At 40.7% G+C, this 24,902-nt stretch overlaps 2 protein-coding genes across 8 annotated transcripts in view; one reads left to right on the plus strand and one right to left on the minus strand.

Annotated features, from left to right (window-relative positions):
* Positions 1–152: 152 nt before the first annotated feature.
* Positions 153–10,129, plus strand: pln (phospholamban). 2 transcript variants are annotated; one of them, XR_002752415.1, is made up of 3 exons: positions 153–171; positions 5,633–5,711; positions 9,635–9,750. XR_002752415.1 is itself a non-coding variant. In XM_023329930.1 (2 exons), the coding sequence occupies exon 2, from the start codon at positions 9,747–9,749 to the stop codon at positions 9,906–9,908; it is 162 nt and encodes a 53-aa protein (XP_023185698.1). In that variant the 5' UTR covers positions 5,597–5,711; positions 9,635–9,746; the 3' UTR covers positions 9,909–10,129. The 2 variants fall into 2 exon arrangements, 1 of the variants encoding a protein (XP_023185698.1); XM_023329930.1 differs by lacking the exon at positions 153–171 and having other exon boundaries at positions 5,597–5,711; positions 9,635–10,129.
* A 5,230-nt stretch (positions 10,130–15,359) lies between these two features.
* The window catches only part of LOC102235682 (protein FAM184A), a 38,002-nt gene continuing 28,459 nt past the window's right edge, over positions 15,360–24,902 (minus strand). For 2 of the 6 annotated variants that reach the window (XM_023329910.1, XM_023329906.1), the window contains 8 exons: positions 24,249–24,402; positions 23,488–23,615; positions 23,216–23,400; positions 21,697–21,843; positions 21,438–21,555; positions 20,933–21,037; positions 17,037–17,389; positions 15,360–15,519 (listed from right to left, as the gene is read on the minus strand). In XM_023329910.1, coding sequence (XP_023185678.1) covers positions 15,405–15,519; positions 17,037–17,389; positions 20,933–21,037; positions 21,438–21,555; positions 21,697–21,843; positions 23,216–23,400; positions 23,488–23,615; positions 24,249–24,402 — 1,305 coding nt within the window. In that variant the 3' untranslated portion in view covers positions 15,360–15,404. Of the gene's footprint in view, positions 16,075–17,024; positions 17,390–20,932; positions 21,038–21,437; positions 21,556–21,696; positions 21,844–23,215; positions 23,401–23,487; positions 23,616–24,248; positions 24,403–24,902 lie in introns of all 6 variants that reach the window. The other 4 variants (XM_023329908.1, XM_023329907.1, XM_023329909.1 and 1 more) reach the window with 4 other exon arrangements.

Genomic DNA, 24,902 nt, shown 5'->3' on the forward strand with positions numbered 1-24,902 from the left:
TGCCTGCGCCAGAGTCTCACACTTACCTTCAGGCATGGCGGCTTTCCAGTAACGTATCTGGCCTGTTGGATGAACTGTCACCTGATGAAGATCTCAGTGACAGAGGAAGTTCGGGGAGAGTGGTGTGGCATTCATCAGACAAGGATGAGGATGGAAGAACGAGAGTGGCGAGTGAGTAGTAGGAAGCAAGACTCAACAGTGACATTCCTAATGCTCTGCACCTCTAGTGTAGCCTGATTGGTGTAAGTCTGAGGCCACGGTGTTAGATTGCAGTAAGGAGGGCTTCTCTATTTGGGTTAGTCTCTACCTCAAGATGGAGAGTCCAAGTGTCTTGTTGTTGAGTGGTGGTTGAGTAGAGTTGGAGACAGTTTGGGCTCAGTCTGTGAAACTGAAGAACAAGCCGAGCAAAGAGTCGATTGTCTTGATTTATTGGTCTACGTTCCCTCGCCATACCTCATACGGTCTTGAGCTATGGGTCATGGCCAAAACATGTCTTCTTTTGGAGGTTTTCTGGGAATGTCCCTATGGGAGAAGACCCCGAGGCAGACCTTTAACTCACTGGTCAAACTTTATATGTCGCTTCTGGCCTGGGAACGCGCTGGGATCCTCCAGAGTAAGCTGGAGAGTCCCACTGGGGAGATCTGAAAACAGTGGATGTCTTGGTGGTATTTTGGACAAAAAATGTGGTGCAGCAGTTCTAGCTGTTTATGTGGTCTAGATTTCAGATTTCCATTCAGATTTCAATGCATTTGAGGAGAGGAAACATAATGGTGAATAGATTATACTATATAGATTACATACCGTCTACTGAAACCAGCGTCTTTACAGTTTATTGGAATGTTATAGGCGGTTCAATATTGAACGATCTTGGTGAATTTTAAGCTGGCATTTTGAAAGAGTGTGTTTGCAAGATATGCAGATTGGTTTACCAACACTAACATACCATCATAATCCTACCATGAAGGTTACCTTCATGTCTGCTGTTCCAAAGCGAGTCCGTATGTGAAGTAACGATTTCTAAACCCAAAGTAACTCCAGAATGAGAGTGTCTTTTCACAGGTACTTGGTATTATCCAGTCTGCCTTGTTGTGTTTTAAAGCGGCTGTTGAGGATAGGGAGTCTTTTAATAGGTCTGATGTGATGACAATACTGTATCAGTGGAAAGAATGCCCACTGAAGGCCACCGATAAGAGCAGCTAGTTACATTGTTAGTCTCCTGGGCTGTGTGCAGCATGCTTCCTGTAATCCTCCCTGACTTCACTGGAGGAACAAAGCTACAGATTTGTTGGCACTCTGCTTAATAATACTCTGCTTTATTAGCTAAGTTAACTTTAGAGAAAAGAGCATTTGAGTGTAGACTATGGATTGATTCTTTTATGTGTGTTTTTAATCCCTTAAATGTTTCGGATCATCAAATAAATGTCCTTATCAGACAAAAATAACCTGTGTACATACAAAATACAGTTTTCAAAATGCCATTTATTAAAGGGGGAAAAAAAGTTTTCTAAGTTAATCTCACCCTGTTTAGTTGTTGCTTACCGAAACATGCCTTAAGTGTGACTATTCACATTTTTAGGTTCAGTTTAAATAACCATACAATGTTTCATTGTGTGGTTACAACTTCTTAGCACATAAAACCTGAGGTAACCCCATTCAGGTCCTGTTTCTCGTACAGGAACAATGAGGAGCACTGTCAAATTATCTTAGGTTAGTTTGAATACTTTCAGTGCGTCTGGATTTCCATTTTTGGAGGAACACAGTGTGTGCCTAAGAACCGGCTTAGTGTTATTATTTTTAGGGACCCCCGGGTACGGGGGCATTGTGAATTTGACTGATTGTAGACGAGCATCACTGGGGAATGCCGTCCTTTGGAGGCCCTGGATTTGGGTGAGTATTTTAGCGACGGGACCACACAGATCAGGTGCCGGGGCTTTGTGGGCTTTTATTTTGGACCTTGAGCAGCAGTGGCTTTTTGCAGTGTTGTTGCACGGTCCAAACACACAGGTGGGAGTGTGCTGGAATGGTGCTGCAGACACAGAATGCAGTGGCTACTTTTAGCTTTTGTTGTGCATCGGTAAAACTATTTAAAGTCAATTTTCTTTTGCATTCGTAGTGATGTTTAATTTTAGTCACATTTCAGCTAAGATCAAACAGTGGCTAGTTTGGTTTGTGAGTCTTGGGTTGAACATATGTGGTCAAATTGTTGTCAAATGTTGATCCAACGATATGTTTCGACAGGCAGCAGAGCATTAAATTACAAACCGTAAAATGCACGTGTACTTCACTGTTTTCAGAAAGCTGTTGCACCTAAATCAGGTTGTCACTGAAAAATGATATTCACATGATAAAGATTAATTACACACAAAGTGACATATTTCAAGAACTCATTAAACCCCAAAAAATCGGTTCCATGGGAAACAAGAGTAACTAAATATACTCAAATTCAAGCAAAAGACTTCTCTATCAACACTTTTGTGTGTTGTGCTCTGACGCAACAGTTCATCTCTTAGATCTGGCATCATTAATCTCGATGAGCCTCTTGCTGACATTACCTCTCCATCTATGAGCTCTGAAGCACAGCTGCAGTTCTGCAACAATAGATGCAGAGTATTTATGTATATGCTGTTGACGTTGGAAATATTAGGATGTGATTTTTTTGGAAACTGCCATCTAAAAGCTTCGAAATCCCTAAAAGCTGTTTAGACTCGACTGTGCCGCCGTGTTTAATAAAACGTCTTTGTCTCAACTTAAAGTGTCTTCAAAAATCCACGAGTTTTGAAATTCAGTCTTCCCATAACTCAATCTTCGTGAAATTGCATTCAAGAGTCAGCTGAGTGTGATTATAGCGACAAATTGTCGGCATGTTATTAGAAGCCCAGCGCAAGTCAGAAACACCGCAAAGCTGGCGTCAGCAGAAGAAGCAGAAATTTTTTGTGAATGTCCAAATCGCATGAACATCCAAACTAAACATAAGAGAAAACAGGCAGAACGCTCCTGTGAGTTCTGCAAACATCCAGCACAATTTCCTGAGTTAGAAAAAAAAATTAGAGTAAGACCCTCTCTAGTTTTCATTATGTAAGCTGCACTTTGATCAGTGGTGATCAGTCTTTGACTAGGCCCTTATCGCCGCTGTCTGTTTTCTTGAGCCGACTGCAGTTTTCTGCCTTTTTCCTCTTTGTTTTCAGCCCAGCTCTGAGCTGTGTGGTATTTCACCATGTAAGGCTGCAGAGCGGAGCTGCAGCCTTACATGAAAAAAAGAGGACTGAAAAAAAGAGGAGAAAAGAAAAGAGAAGGAAAGAAATACAAAAAAAAGTGAAGGGACTATTTTCCTCCTGGTAAGACTTTGTGTAATTATTTTTTCGCTATGAAAATAAATGTCTTCACAAGGTCACAGGGAACAGGAAGAGCAAGATGATTTAAAAGGGAAACCCAGAGATACTTGTAGACTTTTGGTTTGTGTTTATTATCACCTAGAAGGAACCTGACACAGCGTCAGGGGGAGACGGGGGTGTAATTATTTTTCGTTTGAACCTTTTACTGCTGTTTGTTTTAAAACTGGACTGTTCACACCTCCTCTGTTCCTGGATTGGAGGAAGTTCCTCTAAACTATCTTCACCGTGGGTCCATCACTAACCACTGTCCTGTCACTTCAACTAAGAAAAGCAAAAGTTTTACCTCCTGACCCATCTGGCGACACAATAAAATATATGTGAAAAAAAACTCTAATCTTCTCTGTCAATTCTAATCTTTAAATTGAGAAATATGAATTCGAGTTTGTTTGTTTTTTTCCAACTAGATAACAGGCCAGAAATCGTGGTTGCACCAAATATGGAAAGCTGTCAACATCCCAGAGCATCGAAGCAGTCCCACATCATGACACTGCCGCCACAATATTTTGGGGTTTTGCTTTTGATTTCAAACTAGGTAGGCGTGGTTCGTTTTTGTTGCTTTTTTAAAAAACGATCTTCTCAAAACTGCATTTAGTATTTACTCAAGTAACTGCCAGTACAATTAGACTTAAAGTGAAAATGCCACGAGAAATCTATTAAGGGTGTAAATACTCCCCCTGCCCCATCACTGTATCAGTGTGACAGGTAGAAGTGAGCGATTATCTGCAATAATCCGACTGCGCTTTACGTGACTGACGGTCTTCCTTAAGAGGCAGCTGGGATGAGTCGTCCGGGTTATTTTTACTTCTTCCGGACTTTTTCTACTCTCTCTCTCCAGTTTTACTTTGTTTTTTTCTTTCCCCCAGCGACGTTGTCCAGGACTCCACGCGCGTCGACGCACGTGCAGAACATGTGCGTTTGGATCCAAGCGCGAGAAAGGTCTGCGCGTTAAGCCGACCGCGAATCTGGCCTCGGTGCCTCAACAATGCCGCTGTCCCAGAGGATCCACCACAAAAAAAAAAAAAAAACCCGGGCTGTTTATCGGTGCGGTCATCGGTCCAGTTTTATATTTAGACGTGTCATCAGCTGTTGCGTTACCGTGCGTGTCGGTGGGGGGAGGGTGCCAGGAGGATGAAGACAATAGAGAAGGGTCCAGCTGCGATCTCTGACTGCGCGCCAGGTTGTCAGGGATCTCTGCGATGCGTCAGCGCCGCTGCCCGGCTCACATGGAGCGGACGCTTTAAACAAACACAGTGACCCATTTGTTACCGGGCGGACACGAGGAGGAAACTCGGGTCAAGATGAGAATATATCTATATATATATATTTTTTATCCAACTTTTAGCTTTGACGGCTCTGAAGCGCAAATCAGATTAACATATGAGACAGAAAAACGACGTTTTTTTAAAAAGACTATCAAGAAACAACAGTAGTTTAAACGGCGACTTATATATTTAACAATTACTGCAGGTGGACTGAAAGTATAAAGTTATGTGGACATTTTGATGTTTTAAATATCAAAATGAAAGTAATTCATACGAATAAGTACAAAAGGAAATCAGGCAAAATAAAGATTGTTTTGAGTCAGATTATCTAGCACATGCAGGTGTTTGTTTCTGGTGAAGTTTTAGTTTTAACAAGTCTATTCTTCACCCAGTGAAGTTACTCACTTCACTGGGTAGAGTGAAAATTTGACTCACAAGTAGTGATACACTTCATAAAAATAAATTACCCAAGTAAAAATAAAATGCAAACTGTAGTAAAAGATACTCCTAAAAGTGATCCCACCTTTACACACATTAATATGTGTGTAAAGTTTTGTTTCTGGTTTGTCGTAGTGGAGTAGATCATAAATTAAAGTGCAGGATGACTGCAAATGTCGCTACAACAGAAATACCACCAGTGGTCTTTTTTTCTTTAGTGGTTCTCGTTATGGGTGAAAAACACAAAACGAAAGAATAATTATTCCTGGTTTAACAACAATTGCCAAAAGTTTTCACAAATAAAAACTAGGGGTGACTGTGGAGTCAGTGGGTAAAGAAGTGGGTTTGATTCCAGCTTCTTCTCTGTTCCAATTCAGCTAAACTGAGCAGTGGCGCCTCAGTCCAGCATGTTCAGTTCAGCAAATACAAATTTGGTATCCTGGCTCTCTTAAAATCCTCTCCGGGATGTCCTCCCTCCCTCCTTCTGTCCCTCCCTCTTTCTCTTTCTCTCTCTTTCTGCTCCTCCTGTCTCCTCCTCAGTGTTTCCAGCCTTGCGGAGCGCTGCATATCTGACATTACTGTCTCCAGCTCCAACCAGCTCCGCTCTCATCTCCGCAAGGTAAGACTCAGCATCCTCTACAAACTTTTACCTCCCTTCGATTTCGGGAAGTTAGGAGACGTCTTCGGATTTAACCGGGGGACGAGCAGGAAAACGAGGAACAGCACGACGTTAGATTTGATCTGGCGGGTAAATAAAGAAAAGAAAAAGGAGGCGAGGTTTAACGCTGCGATGTCGAGACGAATTGTAAAAGTGTCCGTGTTCACGTAGAGTAAACAGAAGAGGAGCAGCAGGGGGATGGAAACTGGACTGAACCTCCCAGAGGGATAAACACTCGCTCCCTGGACTCCCAAAATGAGCACATGATCTTATTTCGGAGCGACGAGGAGCCAAATCAGCTAAATCTAATCTCTACTGTACATTCTTAAGGAAAGGAAATCATATTAGATTTCACTGCACGGTTCTGTTGGAAGCTGAAGAACGAGCACTTGGTTTTGATTTGTGTGGGAAGCTCGTCTCTTCCACAACAATGACCACCTTTTGATTTTGATTGCAAGATTAAATGTTTTCACAGCTAAATATAGAAAAATGAGTGAAGACGATTATTACACAGCTGTGGAAAAGTGTTCACCTTCCTAAACTTTGAACTGCTAATAGAAATTAAACACGGTGGAACAGCTTTGGCTCACTCTACAGTTGCAAAAGCTGTTTAACTCTCAATCGAATTAAAGTCTGGACTTTGACTGGGTCACTGAAAACTCTATCTGTGCCATTCAAAATTGGACTCGCTGGTTTGCTTTGACTCATCGTCCTTCTGCGTAACTCCTTCGTACTTGAGCTTAAGGTCACAAGCTGATGGTTGGACATTCTGCTTCAGGGTTTTCTAATGAAACTGCAAAGCAGCCCCAGACCTTGCTGGTGGTTTTCATGATGTTCTTTTCATGACTTCAGAAAACCTTCACCTTTATCTCATCAGTCCAAAGAAAATTATCCTGAAAGTCTAGGAGATCACCACGACGTTTTCTGGTAAATGTGGGCAAAATGACGTTCTTCTAACTCCTCCATGGAGGTCCTTTGTCTCTCTATCTTCTTGTTGAGGTGACCTCTGACCTTATCTGAGGCTTGAAGGGGTGTAGATGTTGCTTAGAGTCGTCGGTACCCTCTTGGAGTAATTCTGGAAGGTCATCCACCACTGAGAAGCTTCCCCACTGACGCATGCGTTCTCCATTTGTAGAAAATGGTTCTCACCAGCTGTGTTTCCGTTACAAATGTGCGTAAAACTTTGTTGATGTTTCGCTCATGTAGAATAAAAGAAATAATTTTTTTGCAATTAAATAAGAACACAATTAAAATCACACATGAATAAGTTTGTTCATGTGGTAAGTCTTTAAAAAACATGCAGTGCCATCAACCTCCTACCACTTCCTGTCGTCTTTTTTGCCTTTTCCGCCAGTGGTAACATCCTGTTGTTGATCACATGGCTTGTGTGATGCAAAAAGTGTTTCCTTTGCAGTTTTTTCAAATTACACTAATTTCAATACAGCCAAAAATAAAACTTTTTATCAAAAACAGGAGGTTTTCACATTAAGCAAACTTATTTTCATAATTCCAATTTGCGCAATTTTATCGTCAATGGGAATGCAGCTACTGAGGTTCATTGGAGTCCCAAATTTAATTTGTGACTCTTTTACCAGACTCATAAATCATCTCTTCTTGAATTTCAACTAGTCTGGCAGTAATTAGATATATGTGGCTGGTTCATACTGAACCAAAAAATGTCATCAATCCTACTTTATTTATGACTTAACAGGAGTGGCACATTTTTCAATGGGGTTGATTTGGACGACCTTTTTCTCTGAAGTCGTCTTAGACAGAACAATCCGTTTGATGAACATTTGGTTTCTTGAAATTTTCGGGTGTGCAGAATGACATCCTGACAGCTGGCTTCAAACCTGCTGCTGCCCCAGTTCGAATATTAGGTCGGCATCAGAAAGTACGAGCATCTGTCTAACCTACATACCCCCGACGCGTCGGTCAGGTTGATGCGTAAAAGTTCCTGCCAACAAACGCATCAAACCAAACACACTAAATGTTTTGTAGGTTAAGCGCAGCAATGCTTTCAGGATTTGTACCTGTGTGTGTGGGCGTGTGGGGGCGTGCGTGTGTGAAGCTCAACACAACAGCCGCATGTGCTGACACACACGCAGATAAAAGTCACAGCGGAGGAATGACTGGCATCTAGGAGACTTCAGGGTGCTCCAGATCAGAGCGGCATGAAAATGTTTCAGCGTAACTCTGCAGAGGCGTGCTTTCACGATAACATTTATCTAAAATTAAAATAAAAAAGAGGTCTTTAAAGTGCAAATATGATGCTTAAAAGGGATTAAATACATGTTTTTGCCTTTTGTCAAATTCAAATGTTGGCCTGAAGCATTTCAGTGACCACCATTTTGTTAATCCTTAAAATAACTGAATAAATAAACCTTTTGGTCACATCCAGGTCTATGGAATCAAGAACTTTCTTAAATAGAGCCTGCCTGACAACATGAAGTAGGGTAAAAGGTTTCAGAACATTTCAGAAAAGGTGAGAAAATGTCATGTTCAACAGTCTGGAAGGAGTTACAAAGGCATTCCTAAGCTTAAGGTCAAAGGTCACGATTCAACACTCAAGAGACTGAGCAAAAATGGCGCCCATTTTTGCTCAGTCTTCCTACGGAAGACGGACTTCTCTTGAACTTTGCCTCATTTCATGAGGTGATGATGCGGATGAAGGTCTTAAGTATTAACAAGTGACTTGAAGGCAGATTAGGCGAGGAAGGAAGAAAGAAAAGTGAAAGCATGAAAAGGATGTGTTGAAATCTTGTGGAGGGGAACTGAAAAGTCGGTTCTTATCACCACTTAGTTATAGTTGTGGCAAAAATCAAGTCAGATGCAAATCGTTAAACCTGTACGGACAAGCGTTTAGTTCCTCAGGGGGTGTAGTGCAAATTAAATCCACCATTTTATAACTATTTTTCTAGTTATAAATAGAAATTTCTCAATGCTACCCTACAAGTGGTTAGCAGGAACCACTGGAACCACAGTGACCTGACAGCGCTGATCCCAGGAAAGTCCCAGTTCAGACGACAGAATCGCAGTAGAGCACGGCTCTATCACCGGGCACTTTGTCCCTTTTACATGCCTGCTTGCAACAATGGCTCCAGCGCTCTGTGGTCTTGACATTTATACAGACAGAGCAGAGATTAGCACTTCACCAGGCCTCGGCTGCAGCTCTGTTATCGTCACACCCTGCGCCGAAGGACACGGGGGTCACGTATCTCAACCTGGAGAGGCTGCAATGAAAAGGAAGCAAAGTGAGCATAGCTATGTTTGCATTACAAAATGTGAGGGAAACTTTGTCAGTTTTCTCGCTAATGTCAAAAAAGAAAAAAAAGGTTTTGCAATTGCAGTCTTTCTATTAAGTAAGTAACGTAATTAGAATTACATGTAAGTTTGTACTCACAATAAGTCATGAAAAAACTTGCAAAACCTTCATCGTCCCACTACTTCCTGTTTTCTTCTTCCTGGTTTACGCCAGTGGTAACATCCGGTTGTTGATCATGTGACTTCTGTTGTGTAAAAAAAAGTGTTTCCACTGCAGTTTTGGAAAATAAACCAATTTTAATATGCTCCCCGTCTCCCCCCCAAAAAACCCCACTTCATTGCCAAAAATTCTTAGGAAAAAAAATATTTTTTCGAAATTGCCGTTTTTCCAATAAGCAAATCTATTATCTAAATGTCTGCAACAGACTGGCGACCTGTCCAGGGTGTACCCGCCTCTCACCCGGAACGTTAGCTGGAGATAGACACCAGCATCCCTCCCGATACCCATAGGGACCAGGGTGTTAGAAAATGGATGAATGGATTATCTAAATGTCAAATTGCGTGTCTATATTGTGAACCAGAGACTAACATTTTCCCCCTCTCTCTCTTTTTTGAAACAGATAACAGACGACGTAAAGAGCGGACAAGAGAGTTTACCGCTTCCAGCTTCAACAGCCGGACGGAACCGCCCCAGCTCACCGACCCCCACTGACCCGCAGGTCCGCCGCCCTCATGGAGCGCGTCCAGCACATGACCAAGTCGGCCATCCGTCGAGCATCTCAGATCGAGGTGAACCCCCAGGCCAAGAGGAACCTGCAGGAGCTCTTTGTCAACTTCACACTCATCCTCATCTGCCTGCTGCTCATCTACATCATTGTCCTGCTGAGCAGCTGAGAGCAGAAAGGAACAGATGCAGAGCCTGGCAGAGCTCAGCGGCTGAAAAAAAGGGGGGATTTCGGAGAAATATCAGATTTTTAAAAAAATAAGTAATTATATCTCTGCTTCTCTTATTCCGTTTTATCATCTTTGATCCTGTTTGTGTGTATGCACTGCATTTTCTGACCACTGTGTATAAGCAACATTAAACACGATGCACATGAAGTGGAAAACATTCATGCATCTCTGAGGTTTGCTTCCTGTTGCATGAACATTTCTCTCTCCGTCTGCTCTGACTGAGAGACAATCTGCACAGATTTTCAACCCTCAAGATGTCCGCTACTGCATTTCCTAAAAGCTATTGTAAAAGGATTATGAATTGATTTTTCCCCCCCACCCTAAACACGTCGGTGTTTTAAAACTACTTCAGTTTCAAATATTAATGATATTTTGGGGGTTTGAACCCCAAAATATAATGATGTTTACTTAACTCCACATTTTCATTGGAATAGAGTAAATAAATACTGACAGACCTTCCATGAAACACATTTCGATGAGTTCTGATGACGGTCAGTCATTGGGTTTGATGCGTTTCCTGTAGGGTCTTCTTGAAAATAACCAACATTACAAATATGTTAAACATTCTTATATTAAAAAAACAGCAATACAAAACTATGCAACATCAGCAGTGACACACACTCATTCTCCGTGCCAACCTACCTCTGCAGAAAACAGTAAAAATGTGATGAATTTTGCTGCATGCGTTAAAAGTATGAAAAGCAGCACCACCTAGTGGACAAACAAAAATCTCAATTAATAGCTGACAGTCGACAATTAAAACTGAAAATAAAGAATTGCACTGTTCAGCTAAGAGCTAAAGTCTCATTTTTATTGTTTGCCCTCAGAAACTAATGATTAATTCATTTAAGGAACTGGGATGTTAATACTTAAATTTCTTTTGAAAAATAAATATCTGGAAAATTTGAGCTACACATTAATTATGGCTGCTAAAGCTAATACAACTAATAAATACAAACAACTGACAGGACCTCTTGAGGAAATCTTCATCTACAGTCTCTGGGATTTTAATCAAAAAATGCTAATACAGCAGCGTCCGAAAGGTGGCGATAAAATGTACACAAGCGACATATAAGATGAAGAAGGTCCAAAGCACGGCTAAAGCGGTGAAAGGTTGAGGATTCTCAAAATAGAAAAAGAAGAGTAGAGCAGCTGAAGGTAATTTTTTCCTAGTCTGATGGAAACTAAAAGATATCAGTTCTTGTCACATAAAACAAACAGCAATGTGGATAACAAGAAAAGATTTACCAAACATTTGCTAAAATAATAACAACTTGAGAAATGATGAGAAATATGCTATAAATCATCAGTTTCATCCCAACAGTCATTAATCTCACTGTTTGACAAGATCTGTTGCAGAGACTGACTTGAAAATAAAAATGTAAACATTCACAAGTACTTGCTGCCATGATATAACATCTTTGGGGGAATATAAATAATGAACTATTGGAGGAAAAACAATCTGACTTTGGCGCCACCCAAAGGCAAATACTTGGAGTGGAGTGGAGTGGAGGCGCAGCAGCGAACAGCTGGTTGTAAATTTCCAATTTAAAACGCTATTCCTGAAAAACGCATCTTTTTAAGATGCGTTTAGGAAGCAGAATTTAAGAAAGTCATAGAGAAACAAAAATCATTGTTTTGTTTTTAACGTCTTCCACAAAACATCCATAAAAGGTTTCAACTAAGTCCGTTATGTTTATGCCATAAAAGGCTTCTTACAACAATCAGGACAAAACTATGCCACAGTGAAAAATGTAAAGCTAATAGGCGCCATCTAGTGGCAAAACGTTAAATTGAAGGATGCTGCAGGTTTCGTTTTGAAATGTCATAAATCATCTACTGCTCTGACTAAACTTTAAAAATGTGACAAAATCATAAAAATATCCCCAATTTCTTCATTATGTCATTATGGTGGAGGATGTCCTTAAAAAACTACTGAGTTGTAAGAAAATTAAAGTCTTTACCTTGAAAATAAACCGTAGTCGTCGTTTGTAGTGTCAAGAATCTTTTTCTCCAGGGTTGTAACATTTCCATGAATAAAAAGTGTTTGATAATTCCTACAGGAAGGAGTTATAGCTGAAAATGACAGCCCAAACTAGTTAATTTCTCACAATCAGTGTTTTATTGTTCCATAACATACAACAGAAGTGATATAAATATAAATATTGTTATAACTGCAATGTGTTTACTTCAAAAAGGGCATGACAGATATGCAATTATGAGTTTCATGTTAACTTCAGACCACTTCCAGTTCAGTTAAACAATCGTATTAATTTCAGTTCTGTAAACGTTTGAAACAATAAATAAATAACAGAGTAAAAAACACAATTAAATAAACAACATCTTAAAACATCAAATATAACGGTTTGAAAACGCGTTACAAAAATCCCAATGGTCCTTTAACCATTCATAATAGGAGCTTCAGGAGGAAAATTAAAAGCAAAAACTGTTGAGATAATATATTACGCAAAAAAATTAAGAACTTCTGCACATTACAGTGCAGATATCCAAGATAAAATGCCCATATTTTATATAGTCATTAAATTAATCTAAACTTCACAGTGTGCATGGAGCAATGAACCAGCTGTGGTTCAGTATATCTGGACCTCAATACCATTAAGATCCTCTGAACTCTCCATTATTCCTTCGTTTTTACATAGAAGTATTTACAATTTAACCAGGTTAGCACATTCAGCACAACTTCAGAGACTGGATGCTTCATTCATGACATACAGGACAGATTTCTGGGTCCTCTGTGATGTTTAAAGGGTTTCAGGAAGTGTTGAATTAGGCTCGGGAAAATTTAGACAGCACCCTCCGTTTTTTTGGGTTTTTTTATTGGCACCTCCAGTAAAGATGTGTAAACACTTTAAGACTTCAAAAAAGTAGAAAAACCATGAGATGCACTTATTGAGTGGGGAAAATTCAAAACTGTTTAAATTGAAAATCTATTTAACGCTAAGAAACTAAGACATGATTTGGTTTTTCCGAGTGCTATGCTACTTTCAGATGGTTGTAGTAATTATTAAGAATAGGAGCGCCAAAAAACATGGAGGGTGCTAAATCATTTAATGAAACATCAAAATAAGAGTCTAATCAGACAACGTTTAAATCAGCAGATTTTCTGATTTCTGACTTCCTGCGGCGTCTACTTGCTCTATAAAGGAAGACATCGGACTGAACTGAAACGTTTCAAACTCTTTCTGAGGACAAACCAAGCCTCTTTTGGGTTGAAGAAGAGCATGCAGCTTGGAAAAACTGCACAGATTTCTGAATGGAGCCCAGCACGATGACTATGTAAACCAGGGGTGTCAAACTCCAGTCCTCAAGGGCCGGTGTCCTGCAGTTTTTAGATGTGCCACAGGTACAAAACACTGGAATGAAATGACTTAATTGCCTCCTCCTTGTGTAGATCAGTTCTCCAGAGCCTTGCTAATGACCTAATTATTCCATTCAGGTGTGGTGCAGCAGAGGCACATCTAAAAGTTGCAGGACAGCGGCCCTCGAGGACTGGAGTTTGACACCCCTGATGTAAACCTTTGAGTTTGTAAAAAAAATAAAAATAAGAAAGAAAAATGGGACAGTACACCGAGAAGATATGAGTAGTTCAAGTGAATGAGAGCAGCATGTGTGTGTCTGTTTTCACATGCTCTGTGGTCTGTCCGCACAGCCAGAGACATGCAGCAGAGGAGTTCAGACCTGGACACCAAACGTTGATGCTTGTCTTTAAACTTGGACTAAACCCTCCTTGGCGTTAAATAACAAAAAAAGAAGGAAAAAAAAAGGCAGAACTCTTCCTCTTTACGTCTCTGGTCCTGTGGCGCAACAAACAGACCACAAGAAAAACAGTGTTCATACGTTATAAATAGTGGGAATAATAAAAATACATGGGACGCTTGGTTCAGCTCGTCTGCGCGTTTCTCCTCCTGAGACTGTTATGGACGACTGAAAGCGTAAACCAAGCGCCCCTCGGTTAGCTCCGACGTTTGAAAATGACCTTCACACATGTACTGTATGTACACAGTCAAAGCACTGGGACAGCGAGCTGATGTGAGGCTCTTACTTTGTTGTTTGTTTGCTGGTGTAGTTTTTACTGCAGAGGCCAAAAAGCACAACCAGAACCAACGTGAATGATGAAGTCAGAAATACACACATGAGCAAGCAGGCAGACAGATCCGAGTTAAAGAAACAAAACAGATCAATCGCATGGAAAATAGTTTACTAGGTGTAGTAGAGTGATAGAAAACCAACAGACTCAGTCATGAGGTAAAAGCAGCTGATTTTGTTCAATCATTTCTTTTAAAAATCCTTAAAAAGACTTAAGGATGAAGGCAACAAACGCTGTACGTGTTGAATAAAATGGGTGGTTCCTGACAAAACGCTCTGAACGTCATCTGAAATGCTTTCAAATGGAAAAAAAAAACACCAACAGAAAATTGTTTTGTCAGTTTACCAATCGATTAAGTGACAAAGACAAAATCAATAATCAGCTCCAGGATGATCAAAGAATCTATTGTTGAAATGACAATTGCCAAAAAAAAAAAAAAATCACCTGGACTTTCGTGAGCAGATGAAGGTAAGATTTTACTTTTTGTGGCTAGCAGCTGCCAATGGTTTGTTCAAAGACCTCAAACCACAGTACAGTGGGTAACATGGTGATTTAGGCATCATGGTATGGGAATCCATCACACACTATAGTGTAAAGCCGATTTAACACATTCCAGGGATTATGGATCAGTTTCAGTTAATCAGTAAAACTTGTACCGTTCAGGTAATCTTACACTGGAGAGTTCATGCTCTTAAAATGAGAGTTTCAAGAAGAAATTCACCAGTAAGAGAGCAGCATTTTCTTCAGATCAATAAAATCAATAGTATGGGGTGGTTGGCTGAATTCCTAGACTTTAATCCAACAAGTGTTCATAAGTTTTAATCGTTTCAATGTTACACTGTTCAGGAAGGAGACGGCTTCTGTGTCCCAGAGATCAGTGTGTTTTGGGGTCGAATGTGTGAACAAAATTTTAAAACTCACCATTTCTGGCATTCAATAAATGAAAAATGTGTTTTTTTTATTCTAATTTACCCGAAACAGCTAAAAGTTTATTCTAATTTTATGCAAGATAAAAAAGTGTACTTTTAAATAAAGTGAAGATAATAATCTGGTTTCAACAGACACCTTATTGTTAAATTCACAATCTTTTAATAATGATGAGGCACTGCTCCTCTTCATGCTCATCATGTACGGAAGCCCAAAGGTAAAAAAAAGTCAGACTGGAAACATGAAATGCTCGTATGAGGACCGGATGTCTGTTATCTCAACCCATCAAGCGACTCGAATCGCACCGTTTGATTCACCGTCACACTTTAGCTCCCTGTCCCATTACTTTATTTAAATTTTTTGACAGAACTGGGGTGTTTTTTTTTTGTTTTTTTTGCCAGTCAGAAAGAGAAGTACAGCGAGTACAAGTCTTCCTCTTTTGGGACATATTCTTTGACTTTTTCTGCCTCGATCCCTCTCGAGTCGGTTGGCGTGGGAACGCCGGCTTCAGGAAGGCTGCGGGGAAATAAAGAGACATAACAGCTCTTAAGAAGAAGGGGAGGGAAAGAAAGACAGAGACGGCAGAAAGTAACGGTGATTGGCTCGTGTGTTGTAATTGCGGACTGAACCGGTGACAGAATACAGTGATGCAGGATCCACGGAGGGCTTAAGATGGCTAAAAATGGCCCATAAACAAATCCTCAGGTTTCACACTGACTCTTTGAGTCAGCTGCAGTCTATTCCCCCGACGGCAAAACCTTCCAGTGATTTCTAATCAGCAGTAGCAAGCAGCGCTCCTTCATCTGTTTGCTTTGTGTCCACTGAAGACAGAGGCAGCAGCTGCTGCTCTTTTCTTTTTTCTTCACCCCCTTCTCTTTCTTTCAAGTTTTCCAACTCCTAAGCTGCCGCAGTGCAGTTTTCTCCCTTTCAGGTCCCACTGAGACTGATTTGAACTTGCAAAGTTTCGAGTTTCCCACCTATCTTCTCTTTTATTTATTTGCAACCAGCAGCAGATGGAGATGAAAGTTAAGGATGAGAGGCAAAACTGTCCGTGGTGTCAAAATGGGGAGGCTGGGAGAAAAAAAAAAAACGGGATGTTCAGACACAGCGGATCAAAATAGGGGATTATGTATTCATTATTTTTGTGTATTGACCCTGATCTAATGAAGTCTGGCTGCAAAAGACTGCAGCGCTGTGTGAAATGAGTCGATCGGAGCCGGGCTCCGTGATGGCTCCAGGCCCAAATTAAAATTCCAATTTCAATCCCGCCTGGCTTTAGATTCGATACACTCTTTAACGCTCAGCGTGATCATAAAGGACTACTTATAGCTGGCACTTTGTCTTAAAACTTAACGAGCATGCTGACTGATGATACTGAAACCTGACAGTTGAAGATTGAACGATGCAACTGGTGCCGGTTGGGACATTTAAACTTGCACAAAAAGTGGTCAATGTGTTAACTTTATTCATGTCTTCTGGGACTTCACTTTTTTTCTTGTAATAAACTAATCCTTAATAGGCTTAGTATGATTTTATGTGACAAGCCAACAGTGGAGGACAGATGAATATGGAGGGAGGATGAATGAATGGATGGATGACAAACAGGTAGTTGGTTGATGAAAGGATGGATGCTAGACTGTGCTATAATTTGTTGCATGGATAGATGGATGACGGATGGTTGGATGATGGGTGGATGGATGAATGATAGACGGATTGATGATGACTTTCACTTCATTGCTCCACTCTGTTGCTTTATCACATAAAACCTCAGAATAATCCATAACAACTTCAGCTTGCAACGTAAATAAATGAGAAAAGTCTCAGGAGGAATGAAGCTTCTGTAAAGCGACTGTGTGTTCAGTAAACCTGTAAGCTGCTCAGTGAGAGTTTGGGCACTGAAGACAGAACTAAACGAGACCAGTGATGTCAGAGATGCGGGTGGTGGAGGTGGCGGACGTGAACACATGATCTGTTTGCAGTGAAAACCAAAGTGGAGAGTTGCAGCGGCGGCGGGAACTCACATCATTTCTCACCTCCCACAGCTCTGCAGGCCCTGATGCTGCGCGAGGGGATCCTGAGGAGCATGAGGAGGAGCGAGGCTTGGCATGGGATGGTGTGGGGGATGAGGAAGAGGATGCTGAGGTAGAGGAGAAGAAGAAGGAGGAGGAAGAGGGCTGAACAGTGGCAGGGCTTTCTTATGTCTTGGGAGGGACCTCTGGAGGGGGGAGTGAGGAAGCGCAAAGCGGCCTCCTGGTCCTACCTCTCCCTCCTCCCACCTCCCCTCCTCCTGGCCTTCGTGGCTCATGGTGGGAGGGCTGACGAATCGGAGAGCTGAATGGCTAGGGAAGCTGGTGAGGCGCTGATCTGATTGGCTGCCTGTTTTTGACTACAGACACACAGAGAGGCGACACATGAATGCTGACTAGCTAGCTGATTTGGGTTAAATGCTGGTTTAATTGGACTTGACAGCAAAACATTTCTGATTTAAACACAACCTCCGCTCTCATGAGGCGAATCGTCTCAGTAAATGGAAAATTTATCTGCTCTTCTAATGCTTTCTAAAGCCTCAGGCAAACTCACAGCTCTGTTCCTCCTTGCTTTGATCAGATTCTCTAAAATTCATGGGCGATAAAAAGGTTTGTGCAAAATTACGATCTTGTTCTTCCCCATTTCCATACAAAAGCACATGAAGACTTGTCGCATGTGTAACATGGAAACAAAAATGGCACCAAACTGTGAATGAATGTCAAACTCTGGAGGAAAAAAAAGCAGAGTTAAATTGTCGCAGAGAAAAAAATTTGTCAACCTAAAAAAAAAATACAGTTGACTAATACAATAATTCAGCATCTAATGCCTTATGTATCACAGGAAGACCATCTTAGATTCAGAGTTTCTCCTCATTTTTCAAGTCAAAATTCCATAACAAACTATTTTTGTCTAGGTTTAAGGCTTGAACACAATATATATATAAATATGAATCTACAGCAGGCGTTTCTACTGTGTCCAACATTCAGTTTGGAACCTGCACTTTTCCAGACGGCTTATAAACCCTACAACCCGCTAAAACTGGTTGCAAATGCTGCAAACTTTTGTCGTCACAATTCAGATTTGACAGAGCAGCTCTAGATTACTGATGCTGTCCAGTTTCACATTTGACCCTCATGTTCCCATGTCGATGAGGATGACGCTATGACAACTGTGATGATGCAGAGCCCAGCTGTTTCTAGTCCGAGCTGAAGCAGGAGGAGTTTGAGAGGACCCTCTTTCCTGCCGTTACCGTAGATTCCTCTAAGGTGACGCAAAACCCTCCAACATCTGCTCCGTTTCAGCTTCGCTTCTTACAAAATGAATCCAGTTCCTCCTCATCTCATTAACTTTGTGTAATCGAAAGAGGCAGCACAAGGTTTTTACCTCCTGCCATCTGTGATGAGCTCAACATTAATGGTAAGAAGCAGTACGAAGGGGGTGAATTAATCGCCTAATGCATCATAGCAGTATCGTGAGGAGGTGGGTTGGTTATGGATTTACATAAAGAATAATTTGCTGCATCAGTGAAACTTGATGTAAAATGTAACCCAACCAACATGTGGCTGTACAGTTTGCAGATTATTTTTTAAAAACGGCCATCCCAACAGAAACAAATACATGGACGATTCTGGTTATAACATCACAAAATGTGAAGAAGGGCAAAAACTGATTAAAATAGAGAGAAATAATAAAGCAAAGACTGAAATCCAAGCTTCATATGCAACTCCTTCACTCCAAATTCAGCACAAAATACAAAGAACCAGCTTCAACACCACTCACATTGATAGTCTGTGGGATAAAAGTGGGTCAGAGGCAGGGAATCGGTGTTACCAGCGGCGACGTAGCTAGGATGGCAAAGAGAAAACCTGACAAACACACCTAAAACTTAACCTACTGGGCCTGGTTGTGATCTTTTGCTTGCTGGGGCTTACATGCAGCACCTCAACTGCACTTACTCTCAACTTTCACATTTGGAAAACGGCAAACAACTTACAAAGACGCTGCTTGATTCGCATAAATCAGGTTAAAATCTTCTCGTTTCCTTGCTGCAGCAAAGAAAGCTCTCATAGCTTCATCAGAAATTCTGAAATTTTCTATTACATTTTGGAGGTGGGGGTGTAGTTGAGAAAAAGCAGAATGCATGTTATTCAACACCAGCAGCCCACAGGACGGGGAGGACAGAAAACGAGGAGATGATGAGCTGATGCTGTGACTCGAAATCAAGCGTTATTGTCTCTCGGCGGCATCGGCTGTGACAGCTGTGTGCAAACACATGAAAGGGTGACGAGCAGCTCTGTAAGCCGATATCAGACCTCACGACAGGCTTGATGGAAGGATGCGAGCGGGCGTCGCAAAGGCTGCGGGATTCGAAGCAAAACGACGTCAATTTGTGCTTCGCAGTGGAGACGACATGCGGGTATCAAAAGCACAAAAACAAGAAATGAGTGTTTCGTTTTTCTATCAGAGCAGCAGACGAACGTTCAGGCCGTCTCCTGATTTCGCGGCGATCGATTTCAATATAATACAGTAGCTTAATCAATGGAGATGAACTATGATTCTGGCTCCTCTTGTTCCGTGCGGATCAATGGTGGGAATTTATGCTATGTTTCATAATGACAGCCATGGTTCTGGATGATGGAAGGGATCCTGGGAGGACTGCTAAATAAACTAAGCACACAAAGCGGAGAAATGTGGATGTTTTCCCCTTTTTTAAGTTTTATGGTGAAAAATCTTCCGGTGAGTGTTTTTTATTTGCCATCAAAAGGTGCCAAAGCCTGAGCTGCAGAGATTATAACCATGTGTTTCTGTGTGTTTTACATTGTGCACCTCTGACAGACAGTTGAAATTGCAAAGTGTTGAACATCAGTAATTCACTACAAATCTGGACAATTTAAAGGAGAACATAATGAAAAGTTGGCAGATAGAATCTAAGTACAATATAAAGGAATGCTTTATTTTTGCGCTTCTGTATTATGTTGTTGAAAATAAGTCATTTGTAGGTATTCTGTAAATATTTTGTCACAAATATGTAAAAAAAAAAACAAGTTAAATGAAAAGAAATTAGACAAAACTTTTAACATTTCCTGACATTTTTAAGTCTTTTAAACTGCAAAAGACAAAGAAAGACATGCAGTTTGGTTTTAATAAGGCAGTTGGCTACTTACAGGTATTGATGCAAGAATTAATGCTTTTAAAGCACAAAACACTTTCTGTTAAACTTAGCACAGCTTAATGTGCTTTCAATGTGATAAAAGAGGCAGAGTTAGACCTGTTGCTCCACTAGCAGGTATCGAAATCAATAAAAGAATTACGTTTTGAGAGGAAAATGTAATTTATACGGTTTGTTTAATGCACATTTTTGTAAGATTCCCTTTAGCTGATTTGTATTTTACAAGATAAAAGTCATGTTTTTGTGGAAAAAGTTTTGAGATTATTTATTATGGTTTCGTCTTTTTACATCGCAGTGAGACAAATGGTTTATTGACATAATGAGACGGAATGCTGGGCTTGAATGTTATGAAGAGAAAAGAAAGTGAAGCACACAAACTGCTTTTACAACATAATCTGTTATTAAAACAACAAGGCTTGTTCCATCAGACAAGAGGAGTAAAGTTGTGATAAAATGGAATCACTGCCTGTATAGACACACTCACTTTCCTTAATATCTCTTATGCAAAATTAGTATAACAATCCTCCACTTTTTTTTTTTTAGCAATTTCTATTTACCAAAGTGCAATAACTATGCTCAGAATAATAATATCAAGTAAATCTTTTCCTAATTAATTTCAAATTTTCCTCGACTATCCTGACTTGGAGAACACCAACTCCATACTTTTCCATATTTCCTAGCGACTGTAGTTTATCTGATTTCCTACGAGGGGAACGTGAAGAGAGCGCTCACCTTGATAAGAGGATTGATGACACCAACGTTGGCACTGGAATTGAAGACCTTGTTGAAGCCCGTCTCTCTGTTCACCAACTCCAGCTGGTAGAACTTCTTGTCATCCTGAAGCAACAGGTTTGATGTTACAAAGCATCCAAACTCTTACCACCATCAATTAGTCTTAACTCCTTCAAAAATTACTACCATTACTGCCAAGTAGAGTACTTTTAAAACCCTCTGTATGGTGCCGGTTTGTTAGGTCTACTAGCTATAAAGAATATTTGTACATACTTATCACAAGTATCATGAGCAGCAAGTTTAAACCCAACTGAAATGAAGCTGAAAAGATGACATTTAACTATAAATACATGCACAAAGGACTCGGTTTTCTTTGTCATTCAGATGTTCATCTTTTAATTTTTTATAGCCAGCAAACCCTAACTTTGTTTCTGTTATGTTCAGACTTGGAAAATGATAAAAAGCGCATTCAGAACTTTTCCAGACTGCTACAATGTCTACTCACGACGAGTTTCTTGACCAGAGCTTCTCTTTCTGTCACCATCTCTCTGAGCTCTGCGATGAGATGCAGATCTTCCGGTCGGCTTTCTCTGTTTCTCAACTTCTCCTCTGTACCCTCCAACCTGCGCACGAAGGAAACACACAAGCCAAAAAAAAAAAAAAAAAAAAGAAACATTTAAATACAACAAACTTCGCCTCTAAATAAAAACCAGCTCTGAACAGACAGGTAACCGCCATGATGGAGGAGAGCTATTGTGACTTACAGGATTTGCAGAGCAGAAATCTTGTCTTTGAGAACCTCCTGGGCCTTGTTGAAGTCAGCCAGCATAATCTGAACCTCTCTGTGATGAACCACTTTCAGCTCATCCAGATCCCTCTCGTGCCTCTTTATGAGGTCCTGTTCATGTGCTCTGTGGCGGAGGCGGATATGGTTCAGCGTTAGCCCCAGAAATAAGGCACAGATTTTCTCGAGCAAAGTTTACACTTCATAATAGGGATTTATCCACCGTTATGATATTTTGGTCGATCTAATTTAACTAAACTCCAGCTGGGGAACAATTACCACGTTTTATTTAATCTTACTGGGCGACAGCAGATGTGCAGCTGCAAACTGAATTTGGCTGGAAGGTAAAGGAGCTGGAGCGAATTTAGTCCCTCTGAGCTTAAAAGAAGTGGTAACCATGGCTACTGTGTCAGGGTATTAATTTGCCTGTCTGCAATTTGAGCAAAAAAATAAAAAAATAAATGGCGTAGTCACATATGGCAGAAGAGGCTGAATTACTGAAGGCAGGTTAATAACACAGACTGCTGAGCATTGCTTGACCATTAGTGTCTGAAAAGTCTTTAAATAATTTGTGCTTTCAGAGCAGCAGCCAGCTGCACAACATGCGCTAAAAAAAAATCATTAAAAGAGTATTTATGATATCAAACAAGCACCATTTAGTGCTTAAAGATGGATAACGACTGTATTATATATATTTATCTCTTGCCTCTCATACTCGATTTAACCTGTGTCGTGTTTTAATGTCAGCCTGCAGCTTTAGACAGATTGCTGGAATCACTTCAGGAGATTTTCGGCTGGATACTAACTTTTGTTTTTCTTTTTCAAGGATTCCATCAATCGTTCAATCTCTGTTGAAAATCTGGAGTTATTCTGTTCGTCCTTGCTCCTCAGCCAAACATGAGTATTTTTGTTGTGTCTAGCCACGGTAAAAAGAAAAAAAAAACACTACAAGGACATCTAAACTTTGTTTTCGACAGAGCAGATTCTCTTTAATTGAAGACAGGTGGGTACAAAGAAAGACTCAAAACTGGGGTTTAATTTTATGTTGCTTCGATAAACGTTAAGTAGAAAATTTAGATTTTTCCATCCGATTTGGTTGTTTTTCACAGCGTTTGTATGGAATTAAAGCCGGAACAAGTTCTGAAATTATTCCCAGTTTTTCCACACAAAAACTTTTAATTTTAATGAGGGCACGTTTGGGTTTTATATGCTTTCTGTGCAAACAGAAGGAACATGTTTTGAAGTTGAAGCTTCATAAAAAAAAAGATGAGAAACCCATCGTTCATTTACTTCTTTTCCTGCTGTAATTAAGACCTGCAGTTTCAAAGCATCTCTGGATGCTGTGTTCTTCAGATAATTACTCCCCTATGATTTGTGTTCGGATTTCTGTTTTACAAACTAGGTCAGTTAGTGTTGAGTCACTCCTCGGCTAACACGACGATGCACTTTTTAACCAAACATATGATGGCGACTGCCAGGCGACCTGCAGGAGTTTCTACCTTATCTGATGGTTGGCATCACTGCGAACTCGCAGCACCTCTTTGCCCTTTATCTCCAGCTCTCTGGTCAGAGTGTCGATGGTCTCGTTAAGAGAGTGGATTTCGTGGTCCAGATCGGTGATGCGGTTGCTACGGGAACACAGCTCGGCCTGCAGGTTGGAGATGCGAACCAGGAGTTCTTGCTCCTGAAAAGTAAAACAAGCAGATCGATTCTGTCAAACGACCACTTCCGGACGAATCCGGGAGGTCCGAACAGAAATGTTCACGGTTACCTGCTGGTGGCTGTGCTCCATCGCCTTCTCCAGTTCCCTCTTAGCTGCGCTGTTTTCCTTGAGGTGGATCTGCTTCAGGTGCTCGATGGCCGTGGCGTGGAGGTGGTTCAGTTCTGCTCGGAGAGATGCTGCCAGACAGATGTAAACAGAGATAAAGTCAAGGATCAAATGATCTAAGTGTGATGAAAAGCAGCTGTTTTAAGAGATCAAACCACAACTTGCAGGTAAAATCAACACCTAAAACAAAAAATAAATAAATAACTCTGCTCCCTGTTGATTAAATAATCTACAAGACAAACCATTCTGCTTCGGAGCTGCAGAATTAATGAAAAACAGTCTTTAATCAGAATTAAAGCTGACTAAAGACTCCTACATACAGAACATAGTGATTTCCACACCTTCCATCCCAACACACATGCACTATTCCAATCAGGAGAGTAATAAAAGCAAATCAAGTCACTAAAATGTATATATATTTTTAACTTTTCCACTGTGCCACAGTCTGGCTGTGCTCCTCTTCAGCTGTAGTTGAGGAAAAGGAAAATAAGGTGGATTCTTTGATAATATCTGAGCACACAGCAGGTGAAAACTTCAAACCAATCACAGGTGATATAATCCGAGCACATACAGAAACATCCTGAGTCGAAGCGGAAACAGTTCAGTGGATTAAAACAGTCCTGAATATAAACACTATCATCGTGGTGAGACAAAAACTAATCAAAGCCAAAAGTGAAGTTTTAAAAGGGAAGTGCTCTTTTTACCCAGCTTCGCTTTCCCCTCGTCCTCCAGTTCAAATCTGAGCGTCTGCAGCTCCTGCTCCGACTGCTGCCTGAGGATTTCCAGGGTTCTCCTGTGGGCCTCCTTCAGAGCATGGACCTCCTCCCTCTGCTCCTGCTTCAGACGCTCCTCCAGGGCCTGCAGAGGGCAGAGAAGAAACGCCAAGGTCGAAAATCAAAGTTGAGTCTCCTCTTTGTAATTGTGACTCACAGAGATGAAGCCGCAGCTCAAATAAGATCAATTTCATAACCCATTTACATAAATGAGCATTTGCTTTTACACAGTCTCTACAAGGACAAACTAAACTATAAAACAGACAGCTGGCACATCCTTATCTGCTGTTTTTATGTTATTTTATTCTCCAAAAATACCCAGTTACTCCTAATGTTCAGTTTACTGGCAGATTTTTATTTAAAATCTCCTTACATGTTCGCTGTGACCTTGTTTCTAGGGTTCTTGGGAGACGAACAGGCCCACAGCATGACACATCCTACACTGTACTCCAAAGTAGGCATGTCACATTTATACTTCAGGTAAAATATATTTTTAAAAATACCTCAGTAACATTCATTTTTAGGATTTGGGCACCAATAAATAGCCAACTGGTGATTCTCCATTGAGGGTTGCCAAATGCAACA

Source organism: Xiphophorus maculatus, chromosome 24 (genome assembly GCF_002775205.1).
Source record: "Xiphophorus maculatus strain JP 163 A chromosome 24, X_maculatus-5.0-male, whole genome shotgun sequence".
In the NCBI taxonomy this organism is placed as follows: Eukaryota; Metazoa; Chordata; class Actinopteri; order Cyprinodontiformes; family Poeciliidae; genus Xiphophorus; species Xiphophorus maculatus.

Coding starts and splice junctions, on each gene's coding strand:
- pln (XM_023329930.1), top strand. CDS start 9,747: ATGGAGCGCGTCCAGCACATGACCAAGTCGGCCATCCGTCGAGCATCT.